General features: G+C 48.9%; 1 protein-coding gene across 1 annotated transcript in view; it reads right to left on the reverse strand.

The window, feature by feature from the left end:
• Nucleotides 1-7: 7 nt before the first annotated feature.
• Nucleotides 8-23,108, reverse strand: part of crebbpa (CREB binding protein a) — a 68,926-nt gene continuing 45,825 nt past the window's right edge. The window contains exons 10-33 of the mRNA XM_055917748.1: nucleotides 22,065-22,254; nucleotides 21,816-21,878; nucleotides 21,445-21,566; nucleotides 20,504-20,707; nucleotides 19,930-20,262; nucleotides 19,417-19,605; nucleotides 19,127-19,295; nucleotides 18,277-18,395; nucleotides 14,414-14,653; nucleotides 13,902-13,990; nucleotides 13,100-13,180; nucleotides 12,875-12,931; nucleotides 12,195-12,272; nucleotides 12,023-12,090; nucleotides 11,095-11,245; nucleotides 10,377-10,523; nucleotides 8,539-8,652; nucleotides 8,252-8,417; nucleotides 7,675-7,842; nucleotides 7,261-7,422; nucleotides 6,881-7,038; nucleotides 5,678-5,801; nucleotides 5,209-5,461; nucleotides 8-3,590 (exon numbers count right to left, since the gene is read on the reverse strand). Coding sequence (XP_055773723.1) covers nucleotides 1,408-3,590; nucleotides 5,209-5,461; nucleotides 5,678-5,801; nucleotides 6,881-7,038; nucleotides 7,261-7,422; nucleotides 7,675-7,842; nucleotides 8,252-8,417; nucleotides 8,539-8,652; nucleotides 10,377-10,523; nucleotides 11,095-11,245; nucleotides 12,023-12,090; nucleotides 12,195-12,272; nucleotides 12,875-12,931; nucleotides 13,100-13,180; nucleotides 13,902-13,990; nucleotides 14,414-14,653; nucleotides 18,277-18,395; nucleotides 19,127-19,295; nucleotides 19,417-19,605; nucleotides 19,930-20,262; nucleotides 20,504-20,707; nucleotides 21,445-21,566; nucleotides 21,816-21,878; nucleotides 22,065-22,254 — 5,628 coding nt within the window. The 3' untranslated portion in view covers nucleotides 8-1,407. The remainder of the gene's footprint in view (nucleotides 3,591-5,208; nucleotides 5,462-5,677; nucleotides 5,802-6,880; nucleotides 7,039-7,260; nucleotides 7,423-7,674; nucleotides 7,843-8,251; nucleotides 8,418-8,538; nucleotides 8,653-10,376; nucleotides 10,524-11,094; nucleotides 11,246-12,022; nucleotides 12,091-12,194; nucleotides 12,273-12,874; nucleotides 12,932-13,099; nucleotides 13,181-13,901; nucleotides 13,991-14,413; nucleotides 14,654-18,276; nucleotides 18,396-19,126; nucleotides 19,296-19,416; nucleotides 19,606-19,929; nucleotides 20,263-20,503; nucleotides 20,708-21,444; nucleotides 21,567-21,815; nucleotides 21,879-22,064; nucleotides 22,255-23,108) is intronic.

A 23,108-nucleotide genomic window follows, 5' to 3' on the forward strand; every position in this document is an offset into this window, starting at 1 on the left:
ACAGAAGTATAACTCCAAGTGTTTTCTGTTGCACACAGTTTATTTAACAATATGGTATATAAGTAAGAAATGAGTCTTTAACCAGTTTATACAGTGATTTCATTCGCTCTTCCTTATATTTATAATATTTTTGCTTAGTAACAACTTGCATGATTTACAATATGGAGCTAGGAGAACGTAACCCACCCCAAGTTTTATTCAAGTTTGTGTTTTTTAGAGATGGGAATGAGGATGGAGGGTTGATAGACAGCTGGACTATTTATTTATCTCTTTTCAAAACAAACAAGCAGTCAAGCAGTGAACACCCATTCCCCCTCAGGATAAGAGTCAGTTGTCTGTTCTCTTTATATACTTAACTTTACACAACAAATTATGACAAACTTTTTAAGTGACAGAACAACAATTTTCTACATCCGCAAGTCAAGACAGAGATTCCGGTTTCCAGGCTAGTGAGATTTTGTCCTTGTTTTGTTGTGTATGTGTTTTGAGTTTGGCATTCCGTGTATGTGTGTGTCAAGTGTTTCTGCATAAATGCCAGTGTATTACAAACTGCCATAGTCCATTTCCTATTTCAATACAAATGGATAGTTCTCCTCGAACACACACACGTCACAAAGAGGAAAAAGAGTCTCTCTCTCAAATACAGGTGGATCTATAAAAATTGTACAACACTTTAGATTACAATTGCCAGGGCTACATCTGGAATGTCTCCCTATTCCTTATATAGTGCACTACACTATATTGGGAATAGGAGACATTTTCTGGATGTATGTCCCAGGAATGAGAAGAGCTTGAGAAGAGAAAAGAAACCTACGCCGATTCCCAGACAAAAAATATTTTACGGTCTCAACACAAAACAAAAAAATGCTTTACTTAAAAAAAAGGTACAAAATTAAAAGTATGAATACTATAATGCAATTGTTTTGTACATTTTCTTTAAAAAAAGAAAACGAAAAAGGCATGACATCATACCAAATACCAAACAAATAAAACAAAGTCTGAGCACATTTTGGTCTCAACCAAAAAAATATATATTCTTTGTGATTTAAACAGCAATTTGCAAAATCCCAACTCATGAAGAAGAAACACCAGTTTTAGGAAACATCAACATTCCCCTATAAGTGTTGGCATTTTTCATTTTATCCCATTTTCTCTCTTTTTACACCTCTTGAAACTTTGTACATGTCAGTAAAAAAAAGAGGAAAGAAATTATTTTTCATGAAAGGGGACGGGCCCAGAGTCCGAGTACATCAGTGGAGGATGGGGAGAGTGTGGTTTGTTTCTGTATGCATCCCAAATGGCACCCTATTCCCTACATAGTGCACTAATTTTGAGCAGGGCCCTAGTGCACTAATTTGGAATAGGGTGTCACCTATTTGGGACACATCCCAAGTCTCCTGTTTAATGCTACAATCCCTCCACAAACTTCTCCAGCGTATCTCCTGTCGTATCCCCTCCCGTGCCCAAGTCATTCTTCAACCCTCCTCTGGCGGGCGTGTTCATCTGCGATAGCATAGCGCTCTGCTCCGTCAAGTGTCCCTGGTCCATGGAGCCAGGCATGGGGCCCCCCAAGCCCGGGTGGGGGGACCCCGGGTGGGATGAGGGCTGAACCTGGGGCGAAGGGCTGGAATGTGGGGGTTGTTGCGAGGGCGGGCACGGGGATTGTACAGGTGCAGGGGACCGGTTGGAAAGGGCATTGGCCATGGGGGACTGGCCAGGAAGGTGAGCTCCAGGCTGGGGCTGGCTGGCCAGTAGGTGGGCCTGGGGACTCATGGTAGGGCTAGGCAGGACCGGGGAGCCACCCATCTGCTGCTTGAGGATGGCCTGTTGGTTAGAGATACCCTGCTGTTGTTGCTGGAGCATCCGCTGGTGCAAGAGGTTCTGGGTGGTGGAGGTGGGGTCCATGCCCAGGCCAGATTGACCCATCTGGGCCATGGGAGGGAGCTGGCCCTGGGCATGCATGGCTAGCTGCTGCATGCGGAGCTGAGAGTAGCTAGCCGTCTGGCCTTGGGTCTGGGGAGGGAACGGACCTGGATGGGCCTGTTGCTGTTGTTGTTGTTGCTGCTGCTGCTGTTGCTGCTGTTGTTGCTGCTGCTGCTGCTGTTGTTGTTGCTGCTGCTGTTGTTGCTGCTGTTGCTGCTGTTGCTGCTGTTGTTGCTGCTGCTGCTGTTGTTGCTGCTGTTGTTGCTGCTGCTGCTGTTGTTGCTGCTGCTGCTGTTGTTGCTGCTGCTGCTGCTGTTGTTGCTGCTGCTGCTGTTGTTGCTGCTGCTGCTGCTGCTGCTGCTGCTGTCGAAGGAGCTGTCTCCGGTAGAGCTCCTGTATCTGGGCAGCGTTGGGTTGGGGGTTGTGTCCAGGGTTCATGAGTTGCCCCTGGGGTCCTAAGGCAGCCATCCCTTGGGTGGTGGGTTGTTGAGGCTGCTGAGGGGGCATCCCGGGCCTCTGCCCCCCTCCGGCCCCAGCCTGCATTGCCGACTGGGTTCCCAACATCCCCGGCTGCTGTTGTTGCAGGGGGTTGCTGGCATGGTACTTGGCCGTTCTCTGTTTGATGAATGCCGCCATGAGCTGAGGGTTGGACTTCAGGATGTTGAGGACCTGCTGCTGCTGCTGGGGTGAGCTGGGGGACTTGAGGGTCATCAGGAGGTCCTGGAGGGCATTGGGGGCGATGGCCCCGGGTCTCTGGGATGGCGTCTGGGGTCTGGGACCCCCCGGCTGGGGGACTAGCATCCTCTGAGCCTGTTGCTGAGGCGATATCATGGGTCTCTGTTGCATCGGTATCCCCTGCTGGGGTTGACCCACCTGAGTGACTACAACTCCTGGTTGTCCAGGCTGAGCTCCCGCTATGGCTCCTCCAGTGCTGGGCCACTGACCTGGGGCCATGGGCTGCTGCATGCCCTGGGGCCCTCTGGGTCCCACCATTTGACCCCCAACCATCTGCATGGGTCCGGCCATGCGTTGCTGCTGCTGGGGGTTCTGCTGGTGCAGGCCGTTCATGTTGACCCGGTAGTTCTGCTGGTTCTGCTGCTGCGCCTGGGCCACCATCTCAATGTGCCGCGCCATCTTGACCGCAGCGAGAGGGGGTTGTTGTTGAGAAGGTTGTTGAGGTTGAGGGGGTGGCTGGGGTTGGGGAGGTTGCGGGGGGAGAGGTGACTGCTGCTGGTGTAAAGGAGACGCTTGAGGTCCCCCCTTGCCCTGGGAAGCTGGTGTTAGGGGATGACCGTTGCGAGGAGGGAACACTGGTGACATACCTGCAGCGTTTGGGGTCTGCGGCTGGTTTGAAAGTGATTGTTGGGGGGTTTGGGGTGTGTTAGGCTGGGGGTGTGAGGGGGTGGTGTTGGGGGTTGTAGTGGGGGCCTGAGGGGGGGACGGTAAGCTCTGAGGCATTGCTCTTCCCTGCATGGTGGCCATTCTTCTCCTCATCATCTGAGCCTGCTGTAAGCGGTGCTGGAGCTGCTGCTGCCTAAGCTTGTGCTTGATGTTAAGACAGAATGGTACAGGACACTTGTTCTCCTGGCAGTGCTTGGCATGGTAGCAGCACAGAGCGATGAGCTGCTTGCACACGGGGCAACCACCGTTAGTCTTCCTCTTGCAACCTAAAATAGATAAGATATGTTATTGTCAATTGTCAAGGATACATCTAAGTGTACCCCCCTGAGAGACACATGGATCCACAAAGGTTAACTTCTTATAGCTGCAGGGGCAGTATTGAGTAGCTTGGATGAAAGGTGCACAGAGGTGCCCATAGTAAACTGACTCCTCCTCAGTCCCAGTTGATAATATATGCATATTATTATTCGTATTGGATAGAAAACACTCTTTAGTTTATTATGTCTGTGAGTATAACAGAACTCATATGGCAGGCAAAAACCTGAGAAGTTCCACTTCCTGTTTGAATTTTTTCTGAGGTGGCAGATGTTCAACCAAGCTCTCATTGAAATTACAGCGAGATATTTATGAGTTTTCACTTCCTACGGCTTCCACTAGATGTCAACAGTCAATAGAACTTTGTCTGATGACTCTAATGTGAAGGGGGGCCGAAGGAGACAGGAATGAGTAATCACTGCCACGAGCTGACCATGCTTTCACATGCGCGTTCACATGAGGAGGACCTCCGTTCCACCGCTCATCTGAAGTCAATCTAATTCTCCGGTTGGAACGTTATTCAAGATGTATGTTAACATCATTCTAAAGATTGATTCAGTACATCGTTTGACATGTTTCTACTGACTGTTACGGAACTTTTGGACATTTCGTCAAGTTATAGTGGACGCGCTTTGTGACTTTGGAACTGTTTACCAAACACGCTAACCAAAGTAGCTAATTGGACATAAATAACGGACATTATCGAACAAATCAAGCATTTACTGTGGACCTGGGATTCCTAGGACTGCATTCTGATGAAGTTCATCAAAGGTAAGGAAACATTTATCATGTATTTTCTGGTTTCTGTTGACCCCAACATGGCGGCTAATTTGGCTATTGTTCTGAGCTCCGTCTCAGGTTATTGCATGATTTGCTTTTTCCGTAAAGTTTTTTTGAAATCTGACACAGCGGTTGCATTAAGGAGAGGTATATCTATAATTCCATGTGTATAACTTGTATTATCATCTACATTTATGATGAGTATTTCTGTTGAAACGATGTGGCTATGCAAAATGTTTTTGGAACTAGTGAATGTAACGTGCCAATGTAAACTCAGATTTTTTGTTATAAATATGAACTTTATCAAACAAAACATGCATGTATTGTGTAACATGAAGTCCTATGAGTGTCATCTGATGAAGATAATCAAAGGTTAGTGATTAATTTTATCTCTATTTCTGCTTTTTGTGAAAGCCATCTTTCGCTGGAAAAATGGCTGTGCTTATTGTGGTTTGATGGTGACCTAACATAATCGTTTGTAGTGCTTTCGCTGAAAAGCATATTTGAAATCGGACACTTTGGTGGGATTAACAACAAGATTACCTTTAAAATTATATAAAACACATGTATGTTTGAGGAACTTTAATTATGAGATTTCTGTTGTTTGAATTTGGCACCCTGCACTGTCACTGGCTGTTGTCATATCGATCCCGGTAGCGGGATGCAGCCATAAGAAGTTAAGAGGACAGGGTCAGTCGCAGTGCCGTGCCCTTGGAGCAGTTTTGGGGTTAAGTGTCTTGCTCAAGGGCACAACGGCAGGACACTGATGCCAGCAACCAATTTCATTACCTTTGGTGTGCTGCACCACGCGCTTCATCTTCTGGCAGGACGGCAGGCTGCAGTTGGCGTTGCGACACTGGCAGGCGTGAACCAGGGACTGGATGCAACGCTGGATGCTGAGACGGCGTGACTCCTGGGGGCTCTTAGAGGCCTCGCCGGCGCCGCCCGCTCCATTGCCGTCGTCGTCCAGCCCCAGGCCCCACTTGACCATCTGGTGCTCGTGGCCCTTGGCGGCGTAGCAGTTGATACACAGGTCAAAGTCCTGCAAGGAGAGGTGGGGGTTAATACATGCATGGGCAGATGTAAGTGACAGAGAGCACAGCTATTGCCTGCTTGCTCTTTAGGGTCTAGGCCGGGTTACTGTAAAGCACTTTGACAACCGGCTTCATGAAATTCATTTGATTGATTGGGACACAGGAACATGGTATAAATCTCCCAAGACGGTGAGGATGTATGCGCACATGTGTGTGTCTCTTACCTCACATACGGTACAGTGCCAGCGTGTCTCCACGTGGTGTTTACACTCGTTGCAGGTGTAGACGAAGCGGTCCTGACCCTGGTTGTGCAGCTCCACCAACATGCACATGGTGCTCCACTTACACCTTATGGGAACAAATGGTAGGAATTCATCAACCAATGGTCCTCTATGGCAGGGGTTTTCAAACCTCTCCTCGGGGACCCCCAGTCGTTCCATGTATTTGATCTATTCCACAGCTAGCACACCTGATTCAACTTGTCAACTAACCAGCCTTGAATAGGTGAGTTAGTTCTGGGCTACAATTAAATTGTGAAACGTCTGGTGGTCCCTGAGGAGAGGTTAGAAACCATTGACCGGGGCCTCCCGGGTGGCGCAGTGGTCTAGGGCACTGCATCGCAGTGCTAACTGCGCCACCAGAGTCTCTGGGTCCGCGCCCAGGCTCTGTCGCAGCCGGCCGCGACCGGGAGGTCCGTGGGGCGACGCACAATTGGCACAGCGTCGTCCGTGTTAGGGAGGGTTTGGCCGGTAGGGATATCCTTGTCTCATCGCGCTCCAGCGACTCCTGTGGCGGGCCGGGCGCAGTGCTCGCTAACCAAGGGGGCCAGGTGCACGGTGTTTCCTCCGACACATTGGTGCGGCTGGCTTCCGGGTTGGAAGCGCGCTGTGTTAAGAAGCAGTGCGGCTTGGTTGGGTTGTGCTTCGGAGGACGCATGGCTTTCGACCTTCGTCTCTCCGGAGCCCGTACGGGAGTTGTAGCGATGAGACAAGATAGTAATTACTAGCGATTGGACACCACGAAAATTGGGGAGAAAATGGGATAAAATTTATAAAAATAAAATTAAAAAAGAAACCATTGGCCTACGGAAACGCTCTACCTTGCCATCTGAGAGCCACTCCATCCATCAAGCAATTTTAAAACTGGCTTAAAATTACCAAAACTCACTATCAGACTATCTCTGTGAAGGCCTTTCAGCATCTACCATTGTTGCTTTAGCTGGCTCGATTCTTACTGAGCGTTTCCTTTTTATTGATACATTTAGGACACTTAACAGAGGCTCTTATCCAGAGCGCCTTAGTCAGTGCATTCAACTTAGGTAAGTCAACAGTCATAATTGTTCACTTCTAACGTAGGATTCAAGAGGTAGAACTTTGAGATTCCTCCATTATGAAAAGCACTATACAAATCAAATCTATTATCATTACCTTCTGAGAGAGCTGAACTCCCAGTGCTTGTCCCGGGCCAGGGTGAGGAAGGCGTCACGGCCGTCCATCAGGTCACAGTTCAGCAGGGGGTCAGGGTCCATGATGGGGGGCAACATGTTGGCCATCTGGGCCGAGTGCAGGTGGATCACAAAGAACACCTGGAGGGAGAGAGGAGAGAAATACTCTTGAAGAGAGAAGAGAGCATCATTCAATTCCTGATTGTTTGCCATTTGGTTTGGGTCAGGCCAATAATATCCCAGCTCAGAGATTATAGAAGAGAACCTACACATGGCACCATTCTAAGAAACAACTTCATAAAACAGTTAAAGCCATTGAAAGACGACATGCATTTCAAAGCAAGCGTGTTGACGTCACCATACCTCTTTGTGTTTGTCGAGGCTGGCGTAGAGCTTCTGGGACAGGTCATTAGCTACATTCGGCATGCCAGGCTTCTTCTTATTGGTTCGGCTCACGCTGCCCTTGTTCTTATTGGTCTTCTTGCTGTTCTTCTTCTTGGCGTTCTTCGTGTCCCCTGGCGTGCCCTGAGGGGAAAAGAGGGAAGAGTTAAAAAAAATATGTCATATTAACAAATTTGGACAGTGAGGGCACAAACATTCACCACATGCATGTTATGCATTCGACTACTAAATTATTTCACATTAATAAAAACGTTTTAAGACAAATTTGACTAGACAGGTAGGAGTTAAGTATTCATGTAGGGAGGTTAGCTATTGATAATGATGTCTTTAGTACTATCATCGGTCTACCCTATGACTCGTCTCTCCTCCTCCCACCTCAGGTGTGTCGGAGCAGGTTACGTTCTCCTCCTTCTTCCTCTCTTCCGCCTCCTGTTCCAGCTCCTTGATGCTCTCCTCCAGCACGTTGGGCCAGAAGTCCCCCTCGAAGTAGGGCATCTCGTTGGCCCCCGTCAGACAGTCCTCTGTCGCCTGCTTGAAGATGTCCTGGAGAAAAACATAGAAGATTACTTTAAATGTCCAATGGACACAAATGTTCAACTAATATGAGTCTTCTGCTTGGCTGGTTGTTGCTGTTCTAGCCCTATTAATACATTCAGAAATCTCAAAACACTTTAGAGGTTGAAGGCTTGGTTGGCCCGGTTGCAGAGAAGACAACTTTCCCAATGCCAAGGCTGGGGACTCAACTGTACAAAGCCTACAAGATAGGCCTGAAATGCTTTAGCCATTGAGAGGCCTGCCTTTAAGTCATGGAGGATCCTCTCCACGAAAGCAGTATCCAGCATCTTCTTGTGCCACTCCTGCAGCCTCTTGGGCTTGGGGGATCTAACTTTAACCCTTAATCCTTACCTTAATCCTAACCTTAATCCTAACCATAATCTTAATCCTAAATCACCTTGAAGTCATGGAGGATCCTCTCAGCGAAGGCCTTCTCCAGCATCTTCCTGTACCACTCCTGCAGCCTCTTGGGCTTGGGGATCTTCTGGTCGGCAGGGTGGCAGTGGAAGATGTAGTCGTCCCCCTCGCTGGGGGGGCACGCCCAGATGTGACCCTGAGAGTAGCTGAGGGGGAGAAGAGACAACGTTTGGTTGTTTTGGTAGGGACATTTAATGCAAGTGGGGAGTTACTTCCATCAAGTAAAGTGCTTTTACTTGAGAACTGCAATATGAATGCATTTCATACCCGAGTTTCTTTACATACTCCAGGTAGCCAATAAGGATCTCATGATAGACGGCCGTCCTTAGCAGTCGAGGTTTGAAGAAGTGAATACTGTCCAGGTAAGATATGTAAACCCGTCTGTGGAGGAAGACACAGGAATAAACAAATGTCATCAGTTAGTCAGTCATTTCCATTAAGTCATCAATTATTTCAACAACACATTTATAAAATGTATACATTTACTTATTTAATATGTTTCTACTGAATCAAGGGTCTACCAACACATCACATTCCGTGTAGCCCATTACAGGTACTCCGGACCAGCCCCATGTAGGGGGTACAGGTACTCCGGACCAGCCCCATGTAGGGGGTACAGGTACTCCGGACCAGCCCCATGTAGGGGGTACAGGTACTCCGGACCAGCCCCATGTAGGGGGTACAGGTACTCCGGACCAGCCCCATGTAGGGGGTACAGGTACTCCGGACCAGCCCCATGTAGGGGGTACAGGTACTCCGGACCAGCCCCATGTAGGGGGTACAGGTACTCCGGACCAGCCCCATGTAGGGGGTACAGGTACTCCGGACCAGCCCCATGTAGGGGGTACAGGTACTCCGGACCAGCCCCATGTAGGGGGTACAGGTACTCCGGACCAGCCCCATGTAGGGGGTACAGGTACTCCGGACCAGCCCCATGTAGGGGGTACAGGTACTCCGGACCAGCCCCATGTAGGGGGTACAGGTACTCCGGACCAGCCCCATGTAGGGGGTACAGGTACTCCGGACCAGCCCCATGTAAGGGGTACAGGTACTCCGGACCAGCCCCATGTAGGGGGTACAGGTACTCCGGACCAGCCCCATGTAGGGGGTACAGGTACTCCGGACCAGCCCCATGTAGGGGGTACAGGTACTCCGGACCAGCCCCATGTAGGGGGTACAGGTACTCCGGACCAGCCCCATGTAGGGGGTACAGGTACTCCGGACCAGCCCCATGTAGGGGGTACAGGTACTCCGGACCAGCCCCATGTAGGGGGTACAGGTACTCCGGACCAGCCCCATGTAGGGGGTACAGGTACTCCGGACCAGCCCCATGTAGGGGGTACAGGTACTCCGGACCAGCCCCATGTAGGGGGTACAGGTACTCCGGACCAGCCCCATGTAGGGGGTACAGGTACTCCGGACCAGCCCCATGTAGGGGGTACAGGTACTCCGGACCAGCCCCATGTAGGGGGTACAGGTACTCCGGACCAGCCCCATGTAGGGGGTACAGGTACTCCGGACCAGCCCCATGTAGGGGGTACAGGTACTCCGGACCAGCCCCATGTAGGGGGTACAGGTACTCCGGACCAGCCCCATGTAGGGGGTACAGGTACTCCGGACCAGCCCCATGTAGGGGGTACAGGTACTCCGGACCAGCCCCATGTAGGGGGTACAGGTACTCCGGACCAGCCCCATGTAGGGGGTACAGGTACTCCGGACCAGCCCCATGTAGGGGGTACAGGTACTCCGGACCAGCCCCATGTAGGGGGTACAGGTACTCCGGACCAGCCCCATGTAGGGGGTACAGGTACTCCGGACCAGCCCCATATAGGGGGTACAGGTACTCCGGACCAGCCCCATATAGGGGGTACAGGTACTCCGGACCAGCCCCATATAGGGGGTACAGGTACTCCGGACCAGCCCCATATAGGGGGTACAGGTACTCCGGACCAGCCCCATGTAGGGGGTACAGGTACTCCGGACCAGTCCCATGTAGGGGGTACAGGTACTCCGGACCAGCCCCATGTAGGGGGTACAGGTACTCCGGACCAGCCCCATGTAGGGGGTACAGGTACTCTGGACCAGCCCCATGTAGAGGTACAGACCTGGTGTTGGGGAAGGAGCAGTCCGAGCCGTACTCCTGAACGTGCATCCCGAAGAAACACACATCCACGCCGTCGATCTCCTCAAAGGCAAAAAGCGCTTTGGTTCTGTAGGGGAAGGTCTCAGACATCTCACCGGTGTCCACAAACCTGACCAGAAAAAACAGAAAGACAGACGTCTGTCTACATCGAACATTAACCACATGTGTCAAAGAGGCCAAACTGAGTGGGCGGCAGGTAGCCTAGCAGTTAAGAGCTTTGGGCCAGTAAACGAAAGGTCGATGTGCCCTTGAGCAAGGCGCTTAACCCTAATTTGCTCCTGTAAGTCCCTCTGGATAGGAGCGTCTGCTAAATATGAACTGATCATTGAAGGCAGTAACAGGGAGTGTTTACAGTCTGCTCAAACATGCAGGTTCAACAACATGGGATTTAAGAGATGAATATATGATCATTAGGTTTTATGTGGTGTATTCTTATCTCTTGGGCTCTCTGCAAAGCCAAAGTCAAACAAGGGTACCGACCACACTGTTGACTGGCAACAATAAAACAGGAGCGTGGACAAATATTTTGTGTATTGACTATGTTGAGGTACAGACAAGACTTCCTTACATGCTGTGAAAGTGCCTGCACAACTAAAGTAGTGCAATAAATGTGTATACCGTCAGTACTCTAAAATGTTAGGTAGTGCACTACACGTGCGTGTCCACTCCTCAGTCTCTACCTGGATTTCATGCCAGGTTTGACCTCTGTAGTTTTGTCAGAGCTTGCCACCACTCGTACGTACACCTCCCCTGCCTCAGGGTGGTTCTGCCTCTTCAGATACTTATTCACCCGGTCCTCGATGTACATGCCCAACCGCGTCGTCTGCAACCCTACACACACACACACGGAGAGAGATTGGTCCAAAAGGTCACAAACCAAGCCTTCATTCAGAAGGACATGTTTTATGTATGAATAAATGTGCAGACAGAGTCTAATTTAGCTTAATGCCATGTGCATGGAAAGGTCAAACACGCTCTCTGGTACTACAAATACCAGAGGCAAAACCGCAAATGTGTGGGTGAGAGAGCTACTGCAGGTAATTGGAGACCGCCAGTGATGTCATAAGTCCATGACATTTACCATATGGAAGTGGTTTGTCATATAGAGAAAGGCTTCTGTAAAGCTTGAATAACTAGGCTATTAAAAACTGACGTTTCAGAAAGATTTCGGCTTTTAAAAAAATGTTATATTGCATGACGAATTGACTAAGTATTCCAATACTCTTAAAGGGGAAATCAGCAATTGCTACATCAAATTATGACCTTGAAGGATTGATACAGTGTGTACACATTGATTATTGAAAAATATAACTTATAAATGGCTCATGAGCTCAGTTCAACCATCGTACCCCATCAGAACCCAAAATAAGCTGTTTTACTCCAATGTTTGAAAACAAAGTAAATGTAACCAAACACTATATTAGCCTATATTAACACTATATTTTTGATACCACAGATGGTCAGTCCTTGCATCCATAGCTTGGTCTATGAATTTGAAAGCCCCATCACTCAGCTTTGTACCGAAACAGGGGCAGGGATTATTGTTTCAACTGCGGATTGCCACTTTAAGATGGGGCTTATAGCCAGGGAATGGAAAAGAGGACGTACGTTTTGCAGAAAACTTGTTGTCTTTCCGTGTTTTCCCACTCTTCTTCAAACAGTTGTCACAGATGAATCTGCAGAGTGAGAGAAAGAAAAAGAGTCATTCATGTAACTGGTATTGAACAGAACTTCTCACCACCATTTTGTAACACTGTCAGAGGTTAGGCTGAATGTTTACCCGGATGGCCAGATGACGTCATAGTGTAGAACACATATCTGATGCATCTTCCGCCCGCAATCTTTACAGTCAACAAACCTGGTGACAAAAACACCACATCTTGGTTTACTACAGAAACCCATTAACAGCTATACCCGTTATGTCCCCCATTTAGGTCAACAACTTCTCTTCTTGTTTGTTTCAATTGTACTGTTCATGATATGTAAGAGTGCTGACTGGCTTGACTGCTAGAACAGGAAGCCATAGAGAGATCAACATTCACTTAATATTCCTCCAGTTCTTACGCACGTGCAAGCAGACCAATGCAAGTGCGCCTTTGTAGGAGGGGTTGGAACACAATACTCATACGTAGGCCATTATTGATTTATATATTCATTTAAAAAAATGATACTTTTTGTTATAATGAACCTCAAATATGTAAATAGAATGGAAATTAAAAGGTGCGCAAAAGTGGAGATCTATGAGTGGCTCTTACGTTGTCTATTGAAAATCAAGCACGTGGCCAAAGGTGTACATGTTGAAATGCTCCCCTAGGTGATATAAAACTAAACACCAGACGGCGCTTCAGAGCTGACCAGGAAGTCTAGTCAGGACATCTGCAGGAGCAGCAGGCTGATATGAAAGTTATATGGAGTGAGTGTGAGCCATACACATACAGATGGCTGGTTAAAGAGCCTTACGGTTCATGGTCTAGTGTATCGTTCTTCTTCCTCTCAAACTGGTCTTTACATATCATTCTGAGGAGGCAGAGAAGACAGCAACTGGTTAGATGACACGGTTAAATCATGACATGAAACAAACATTTACTGCAAATACCTGAATATAAAACAAGATTCTATTGGGAGTTTGAATGAGATGAATGAAGTGAACCGGAGAACAAGTTAAGCAGAGACGGGTTGACTCACGTCTGTGGTTGTGCTGGGTCGTCACCTAATGTCACATTGTGCCCCTGGATCTCATTGAAGCACTTCTCACAGAAATGATACCTGGAACAAGACGAGACACACACATACACTATAGCAACACGGAACACAGAAAATGGCACCAGGCCCAAAGAGCACCAACAGACATGGAAAACATCCACTCGCCTCAACTAGATATAACTGAATTGTGGTTGTCGTACCTAGCTGCCTTAAGTAGCTGCATTAACTAAGTCACTCTGGATAAAAGTGTCTGCTAAATGTACAGATCTGAAATACGATGACTACCTAAAAAGGTTGTCAGTGCATATGAACATCAGAAAAGTCATTCCTATGTCAGAGTTGTACAGTACTTATACATTAAACTTCAATGCAAATCTTTACATTAAAACTTGGGAGTGTCAGAACAGTAGACCATGCTGCAAGAGAGATCAGAGCCTGTATATTCATAAACCATTTCTGCAAACGAGTGCTGATCTAGGATCAGATCCCCCCCCAATCCACGTTATCTTATGGCGTTATCTGGTAATCTAAAAGGCCAAACTGATCCTAGATCAGCACTCCTAATCGGAGATGCTTTATTAATATGGGCTCAGAGCATGCGGCCTTGTGTTACAGCGTTATGCTATCTATTCACACGCCACGGCCGCTGTGCTGCACAACCCCATCCCAACGCATGCAGAGGAAAAACTAGCTGAAGTTACATGACCTGAACACCAGGTGGAGCAAGGGGGCAGTGTTCTGATTGAGCACTCTGCCATTTAGCGCAGAGAGAGACAACGCTTACCTGTTCTGGTAGCTGTAGTAGGTGCCTCCGGTTGGTATGGTGCACAACTGCTTACCATAACAGCAGAGAGTTTGAGGAGAGAACTCATACTGCAAAGGAAGTGGCCAACAAGAAAATGTTAGAATTCAGATTTGCAAGAAAAGTTCATTTCAGAGATGAAAACAATCTCTGCCTCCCATCCCTCCCTCCCTTTCTCCACCACCCTCCCACCCCTCCCTTTCTCCACCACCCTCCCATCCCTCCCTTTCTCCACCACCCTCCCATCCCTCCCTTTCTCCACCAACCTCCCATCCCTCCCTTTCTCCACCAACCTCCCATCCCTCCCTCCACCACCAACCTCCCATCCCTCCCTCCACCAAACCCCCATCCCTCCCCATCTCCCTTTCTCCACCACCCTCCCATCCCTCCCCACCTCCCTTTCTCCACCACCCTCCCATCCCTCCCTTTCTCCACCACCCTCCCATCCCTCCCTTTCTCCACCACCCTCCCAGCCTCCCATCCCTTCATCTCACCTTGCGGCCGCAGCAGTAGCCAAGGCTCATCATAACGGGGTCTATCTCCAGCTCAAACACCTCGGCCAGCTTGGAGCAGAACTTGTAGACGCGGGACGTCTTGCGGTTGTAGATCCAGGCATTGTTGAACATGACCCAGATGTCTTCCACGTACTGCCAGGGTTCCTGGTACTGACCCGTGTCCAGCTTACGCTTTATGGTGGACAGGTCGATAGGGTTCTTCACGATGTCAAAGTAGTCCTGGAGGGAAGAAAGTCAGTTGTTCATCAGACCGCATCAGTAAATTGCTACACCTAACAAACATATGCAGACATATTTTCATAGAAAATAAAGTGAATATAACCCATGATTCATCCTAAAATATTAGCAGACCTGCCAACCCTGTCCAACTTTTTAGAGTACCAGACGCACACGGCAAATTGGAGATTGACCTCGAGCGCGTAGTACGGGCCGAATTGGAGTTCTTTCCCCACCGCACACTCGTGTGAGAGCTTTTTGTTAGTCTGATCGCAATTATAGAATTGTACCAAATCAAGTCTATGAAAGGTTGGAATACTTTATTTGACAGCATTCCATTTACACACATCAACAAGATCTAATTAGAAAGAACAAAGGGCCTTTATTCTTGGAGTTTTTTTTATTTGATTAAACAAATAAGTTATTTGTTTAGGTACAAAATGTACAAACGTCTTATCCACGATAAAACATTTTTTTAAAACTCTGATATGATAAGAACAAATGTTTGAAGCAGAGCATCAAAATCATGTTATCCATAATAAAAAGGAAAAAGCTATGATAGGAAACAGTGAGTGAGAACAAATCTTCAGAAGACCTTCAAATGATCAGGAAACCATTTCCTAGACAGGTAGCTAGCAGATTTAACCTTAGCCAGCAGGGTATCAGGGTAGACTTCTCTGTGGCAAACAGTTCTTCTGGCAATCATTGAAACCTTCTTGGTAACAAGGGCACTCAGCAGGTCTGTCCTGAGGGAGGCTCTGTACTGAGTTTTGTTCTTCGAAACAAGACTGAATGTTCGTTCGCAGCCTGCATTGCTGTGGAAAATGACCAATATCCCCAGCATCACAGCCGAAAGGTGGGAGTAGACCAGGCTGCCCCCCCCCCCCCCTTTTCATTGTGCTGATTTCTCGCCGGGCCTGATCCGTGCGCATGTTGACCAGACTCTGCTCAAATGGTATTGCCTAATAGTCTAAACTCATCTTCCACCAGATCAACAGAGTCTCCCTCAAGAATAATGCAGGGAAAATGTGCCATGAAAAAGTTAAGGGATGAGAACTTGGCAGTCTGCCTGTTGGCAATGTCAGCGACCACTGCATGCTGGAGGAGCACATCTCCAAATGGAAATTTCAGCAACATGTAGTCTACTGCAGAAGAAAATAAGTTTCTGACATCTGCATAGGTCTTCAGATCCAGCTTGCCTTGGCCTCCTAAGGAGGTGCGGGTGTCCTGGCCAATGGACAGCTCCTCGTCAGAAAGCTGGTTGTGTCTCTCCAGGTAGAGCGTAGGTTTGACACCAGTACATTTTATGTTCAGTCCTCTGAAAAAGTATTTTACAAGACATAAATAAAAGATTAATACTTTTAAGTAGGTTCAGTAGGTTACCGCAAAGGGAATCCGACCGCTGTTCTGGTCAGTAGGCTACCGCAAAGGGAATCCGACCGCTGTTCTGGTCAGTAGGCTACCGCAAAGGGAATCCGACCGCTGTTCTGGTCAGTAGGCTACCGCAAAGGGAATCCGACAGCTGGTCAGTAGGCTACCGCAAAGGGAATCCGACCGCTGGTCAGTAGGCTACCGCAAAGGGAATCCGACCGCTGGTCAGTAGGTTACCGCAAAGGGAATCCGACCGCTGGTCAGGTCAGTAGGTTACCGCAAAGGGAATCCGACCGCTGTTCAGGTCAGTAGGTTACCGCAAAGGGAATCCGACCGCTGTTCAGTAGGCTACCGCAAAGGGAATCCGACCGCTGGTCAGTAGGCTACCGCAAAGGGAATCCGACCGCTGTTCGCTAGGCTACCGCAAAGGGAATCCGACCGCTGGTCAGTAGGCTACCGCAAAGGGAATCCGACCGCTGTTCGCTAGGCTACCGCAAAGGGAATCCGACCGCTGGTCAGTAGGCTACCGCAAAGGGAATCCGACCGCTGGTCAGTAGGCTACCGCAAAGGGAATCCGACCGCTGGTCAGTAGGCTACCGCAAAGGGAATCCGACCGCTGTTCGCTAGGCTACCGCAAAGGGAATCCGACCGCTGTTCGCCAGAAGAGTCTGGTGTTTAAGCCTATGTAAAGGTGCCTATTGTATTTCTTTGCAGTGCATGTTAAGTTCATGTTTTAAGTATCCCTATATTTCTGTTATTACGGGACTATCACTCAGTCAAGAGTGCGCCTGCGCAGGAAGTCTAGTCGTTGATGGACCTGGCCTTGAGTGTAATGGCTACTTGTAGTGTGTTCATACGGTATAGTAAACTTTGTTAAACTGGAACCTTGTCGTTGTGTCATTTTGAGTTAACAGTGCATACATCATTTCAGAGTTTCAAAATGTATAAAATCTCAAATCTAGTGCAAAGGCATTTTAGAAGCATTGCCTCCATAGCTAATACCGGACACTCATTCATTCCTCATCATTCAGTCTTCTAAACTCCCGACTCCATTTAATGCCAAGAGGTTTATATTTATTTTTCATTTTACTTTTGTAATGCTTTTTGTGACGTGGATCATAATTACAGTTACAGTCTCAGGTTGCGTGAACCTCGTAATGTTATGCGGAAAATACAACTAATGGGAGGCAGAATTAAATGTATATCACACTCGCACAAATGCAAGTTATTTTTCGTATTTGCATTTAATTCCTTTCACTAGCAAATGCGAGTGAACTGCTGGCACTTTAGAGCCCACTGAATGTCCATCTTATGTTCGCTAAAGTTAGCTTGACACACTTAGTGTTTACCTTTCCACAACACACGGAGTGGACTGTGTGTTTACGTACAGCTGACAGTCGGCAAACTCAACATCACAACAAACAGGAGGGGCAGACACGGGGTAGCTACGTCCAATAACGATGTATTCATCTCCATGTCCGTTGACACAAACTCTGTACATGTCTGTGTGTTGCAGTTTGAGAATCGGGATGTTAGATTTACTCAGAGGATTTATTTTGTATTCATGTTTTGTTTTTATTTATTAATTAATTAAAAAAAAATATGTATCAGGCCCATTCATTTCTGCATACTTTTAGCTGGGATCTCGTACCTGCGTACAAGGACAGAGAATTGCGTAGTTGGTACGCAAAATGCGTGCATGTTGGCAGGTCTGTATTAGGAGTAGAATTCAGATTTGCTAGAATGGAAGTTTCAGGTGGAATGACTAAAGGGTATTTGAACTCTGTGGTTCTCTTTGGAGTGGTTTAAGGGGTGGGCTACTTAGAGGGATGCCCTGCAACATGGGATCTACAGGCTGTCTGAAGGGTAGAGACTCTGGGTCCTGTCTGTAGCGTGTCTGTGTGTACTCACTGGGATGCCCTGCAACATGGGGTCTACATGCTGTCTGAAGGGTAGAGACTCTGGGTCCTGTCTGTAGCATGTCTGTGTGTACTCACTGGGATGCCCTGCAACATGGGGTCTACATGCTGTCTGAAGGGTAGAGACTCTGGGTCCTGTCTGTAGCGTGTCTGTGTGTACTCACTGGGATGCCCTGCAACATGGGATCTACAGGCTGTCTGAAGGGTAGAGACTCTGGGTCCTGTCTGTAGCGTGTCTGTGTGTACTCACTGGGATGCCCAGTACCATGGGGTCTACAGGCTGTCTGAAGGGTAGAGACTCTGGGTCCTGTCTGTAGCGTGTCTGTGTGTACTCACTGGGATGCCCAGTACCATGGGGTCTACAGGCTGTCTGAAGGGTAGAGACTCTGGGTCCTGTCTGTAAAGAGACTCTAGGGTGGGCATGAGGGCCTGGCGCAGCTCCTCTGGCTTAAAGACTGGAACAAATATGGAGAGAAAGAGATTTAATAGGTGTTTTTTTAATAAGTTTCATCCTAGACCAATTCCTTGTCCTGTCCCTAGTCTCTTCTTGAGGGAAGGAGAGAGATGGCTAGAGAGAGAGAGATGGCTAGAGAGAATGGCGAGAGATGGCTAGAGAGAATGGCGAGAGATGGCTAGAGAGAATGGCGAGAGATGGCTAGAGAGAATGGCGAGAGATGGCTAGAGAGAATGGCGAGAGATGGCTAGAGAGAATGGCGAGAGATGGCTAGAGAGAATGGCGAGAGATGGCTAGAGAGATTGGCGAGAGATGGCTAGAGAGAATGGCGAGAGATGGCTAGAGAGAATGGCGAGAGATGGCTAGAGATAATGGCGAGAGATGGCTAGAGAGAATGGCGAGAGATGGATAGAGAGAATGGCGAGAGAAAGAGAGAAAGGTGGCCAGAATACAATTTTGATAAACTCCCATATCTATTGGGTGAAATACCACAGTGTGCATCACAGCAGCAAGATGTGACCTGTACCACAAGAAAAGGGCAACCCGTGAACAAACACCATTGTAAATACAACCTATATTTATTTTCCCTTTTGTACTTTAACTATTTGCACACCGTTACAACACTGTATATAGACATATCACATAATGTCTTTATTCTTTTAGAACTTTTTTATTGTTTATTATCCATTTCACTTGCTTTGGCAGAGAGAGGAGAGGAGAGAGAGAGCTCACTTTTTCTCCGTGACTGAGAAGGGGATGAGGACACTGTGCCGTTGGCTCCTCCCCCCTCCTCCTCTTTGGGCTCAGTCTTCATTTCCAGCTTCTTCTCCTCAGTCTCCATTGGCACCTGCTTCTCTTCTGGCTCCTCCTTCACTGACAGGGAACCAGAGTCCTCCTCAGTCTGCAAACAGGAAGTAAAGATGGGCGATTAATAAAGCTAGGGGAAATGCCTTGTTTACAGTATAAACCATGTGATTCATAGCTTCTATTTCTATGATTCAACATTGTCTAACAAAACACACCTCCATCTTGGGCTCGGTCTTGCCACTGGCAGACTCAAACTCCCGCTGGTCCCTAAGTCGCGGCTCGGCCTTGGTCTCCTGGGCCGGCAGGTCCGGCAAAGCATGCTGGGAGTGTGAATGCAAGTCGCCGCTGGCGGCAGAAGCTGGGGTGGGCACCCTGTTATCCAGACTGGCACCTGTCTGAGAAAGCTGAAAGAGAGAGAGAAGGAGAGAGCGCCAGAGTGAGAGGAAGAGCGAGAAAAAAGGAGAGTGAGCAAAAGAAAGAAAGAGGGAAAAAGGAGGAATAATAAAAAGTGGGTGAAATGAGCAGTTAGTGGAAAGCAAGTTCTTCACAATTTGTGAAATCAGTGAGTGAGAGACTAGTGAGTTTGGTGGACTGGTTGTCATGCAGCTAGAACACAAGATGGCATGGTCAACGGAGGTCAAAAGGTCAACCAGAAAGAGGTTAGAAAGGGATGTCGTAGGTAGAAGTTCAAGGTGGAAGGGCATGCCATGCGGTCTCAGGGCTCTCACCGGCGTGGTCGGGGGCTGCACTGTAGGAAGCTCCGGTTGGGGTTGGGACTGAGTCTGTGGCTGGAGGGGGGTATGTGGCTGGGGTTGAGGAGGCTGGGTCTGGGTCAGGTTTGGGCGGGGAGGGGTGTTGGAAGGACCAGGACCGGGGGTGGAAAGGGTGGGGGTTGAGCTGCGGCTGGAGGGCTTGGGGGGCTGCAGGTTAGTTGTGGGCCCCCCTGTGGAGGAAGAGGGTGGAGGAGTGGAGCGCAGGGGGGGCTGGGAGGGGAGCTGGGGGCCCAGGGGACCAAGTGCACTCATGGGGAGGTTAGCACTCTGCTGCTGCGGCGACTGCTGCTGTAGGGAGAGAGAGGAGGCACACACACACAACAGAAGACGACACAGAACAACGATTACATACACATAAACCAAACACACACAGAGACTTGAGTTAAGAAGGGAACCTCATGATAGTCAGTGTGTGAGTTGTGACGGTTACTGATTTTAGTGGGAAATTGAACCCCCCCATCCATCTCTCACCCTTGTGACAGTAGCCCAGGCCTTCCCTCCCACCACCCTCACTCCCTTTATCTCTCACCTGTGTGACAGCAGCCTGTGCTGGGGGCTGGCCTAGACCCAGGTTGTTAGCATTCATGGTGCCGGAGGTAGAGGGGGGAAATGGGATCTGAGGAGGATGGAATTGACTATTTTGATTGGCTGTCTGGCCCACCATGCTGCCGCCGCCGCCGTGGGCTCCCAGCATGCCCTGGGCCTGTGGCATCCGCGAGGGAGACAGACCCATCTGAGGAGGAGAGAGTGTTACCGTGGTAATAGGAGAACCAATCAATCAAATCCTAGATATACAAACACAATGAAGCGTAAAGAGTAGTATGCCAGCCTTAATGCTATAGTCGGGGGCCCCTAAAATACAGCATAATTTCAATATATCCCTTCAAGCCTATGTGAATACCAATTTAAAATCTGAATACAACCAGTTTGCCATTTCAATTAGTCACTGTGCCATCTCTTCCAGACAGCACCAACAGAGGGGTTGTCTATAAGGGGAGAGATCATCAATTATCACTACGAGAGCTCTCGACAAGGCGGCGTCATCAGTGAGCAAGCGGCGCTCTGACTGACAAAGCACTCGGAAAACTAAAATAAATGGCGCGTTGTGTGCTGAAACGTGACCCCTGTAACTCCCGCATCCCACGCTACGGTTTTACTAAAGAACAGTCGCTGTGATGCTGCTGAGCGTTAAGAGGGAATGCTGGGAGTACAAACTCTCCATCCCCATCTCTCCATCCTTCCCCCTCTCTTTCACATCCCTTGTTCTCTCCATTCTTCTCTCTCCACCCCCCCTCTCTGTCAGTCTTGGTACAACAGTAAACCATGCCAGCAGTGCTTTACCTCAGAGGGGTGGTGCTGCTGCATCATTTCACCCTATTTCCTACATAGGGCTCTGGTCAAAATTAGCACACTATGGGAGGTGTTGACAGGACACCCTTGTATATCCTAGCGTGTGTGTGTGGTACTCACGGAGGGGACGGAGCCCATGTTGATCTGTGTGGGGTGGTTCATGGGGGAGGCGGCACGGGGCCCTAGAGGCTGCTGGGACATCTGGATGTTGGGCAGGGCCATGGGGCTGAACTGATTGAGCCCTGCAGAGGAGAGGTGGAACACAACGTCAGTCAAGACGTGCGCCCTCACCACGCACACGCGCGCCCTCACCACGCACATGCGCGCCCTCACCACGCACACAGGACATGACGCACAACACACCTGTAGAGAGATGCCAAGCGCATACATCAAATTGATCGACATACATCAAATTGATCGACACGAATACGCAGATTCACACCACACACACAAATTGCTTTAAGTAAGAAAACCTAGGGTGGGGTTGGTACCTTGAACAATTTGCATGCGATTCATGATCTGATTTGGCACATTGGGCATAGACACAGGTCCATCTGAGGAAGATGAGGAAGCAGAGAAAGACAGCAGGATAAGGTAAGGGTTGGAGAAGAGCAGCAAACAAAGATGGCAGAAAAGCAACCCCCCCAAACATTTCCAGAAAAGCCCTGGCTTTGGACTACCCACCACCACTACTACCACCTCCAGAATGTTAGGGTTTAGGGTTATGCCTTGGTACTCACTCTGTGGCCTAACAGACTGCCCAGGGCCCAGGGTGTTGGGCTGCGGGAGACCTCCAGGCTGCTGTTGGGCTCCTGCAGCCGTCAGAGGCCCCTGGTTGATGATCTGTTTCTGGAGCCGAGACCTCCTCTTCTCCTCCAGCTCCTTCTGGATTTTATAGATCTTCTCTGCCAGAAAGTGGTAGTATTCATCCTGCAGGGGAGACAACAAATGAATGAATAAAATGGTTGGGTAATGTAGTTCAAAACAATCTAGCAGTCTAAAAACTACAAACTATTAGAATGCATAAAAACTAGTTTACCACCAGTACGGCTCATCAACTTCAGTGCTCAAGTGTTGGTAAGAGCACAAACTGATAGAACAGGTAAAAGCAGGACACTGAGGACTATTCAAGGGGCTCGTTTCTGGGGAATGTGAGCTGTGGACCCTGCTGTTGGCAGACTCATCCATGTCCCCCTCCACCTTCCTAGCGCGCGCGTTGTACCCTGCTGTGGGCAGACTCATCCATGTACCCCTCCACCGTTCCCAGCGGGCGCGTCATACCCTAATGTGGGCAGACTCATCCATGTCCCCCTCCACCTTCCCAGTGCGCGCGTTGTAACCTGCTGTTGGCACTCATCCATGTCCCCCTCCACCTTCCCAGCGTGCACATCGTACCCTAATGTGGGCAGACTCATCCATGTCCCCCTCCACCTTCCCAGCGCGCGCGTCGTACCCTAATGTGGGCAGACTCGTACATGTCCCGCTCCACCTTCCCAGTGCGCGCGTTGTACCCTAATGTTGGCAGAATCGTACCCTAATGTTGGCAGAATCGTACATGTCCCCCTCCACCTTCCCAGTGCGCGCGTTGTACCCTAATGTTGGCAGAATCGTACCCTAATGTTGGCAGAATCGTACATGTCCCCCTCCACCTTCCCAGCGCGCGCGTCGTACCCTAATGTGGGCAGACTCGTACATGTCCCCCTCCACCTTCCCAGCGTGCGCATCGTACCCTAATGTCCCCCTCCACCTTCCCAGCACGCGCGTCGTACCCTAATGTTGGCAGA

This window comes from Salvelinus fontinalis, chromosome 3, assembly GCF_029448725.1.
Source record: "Salvelinus fontinalis isolate EN_2023a chromosome 3, ASM2944872v1, whole genome shotgun sequence".
Lineage (NCBI taxonomy): Eukaryota > Metazoa > Chordata > Actinopteri > Salmoniformes > Salmonidae > Salvelinus > Salvelinus fontinalis.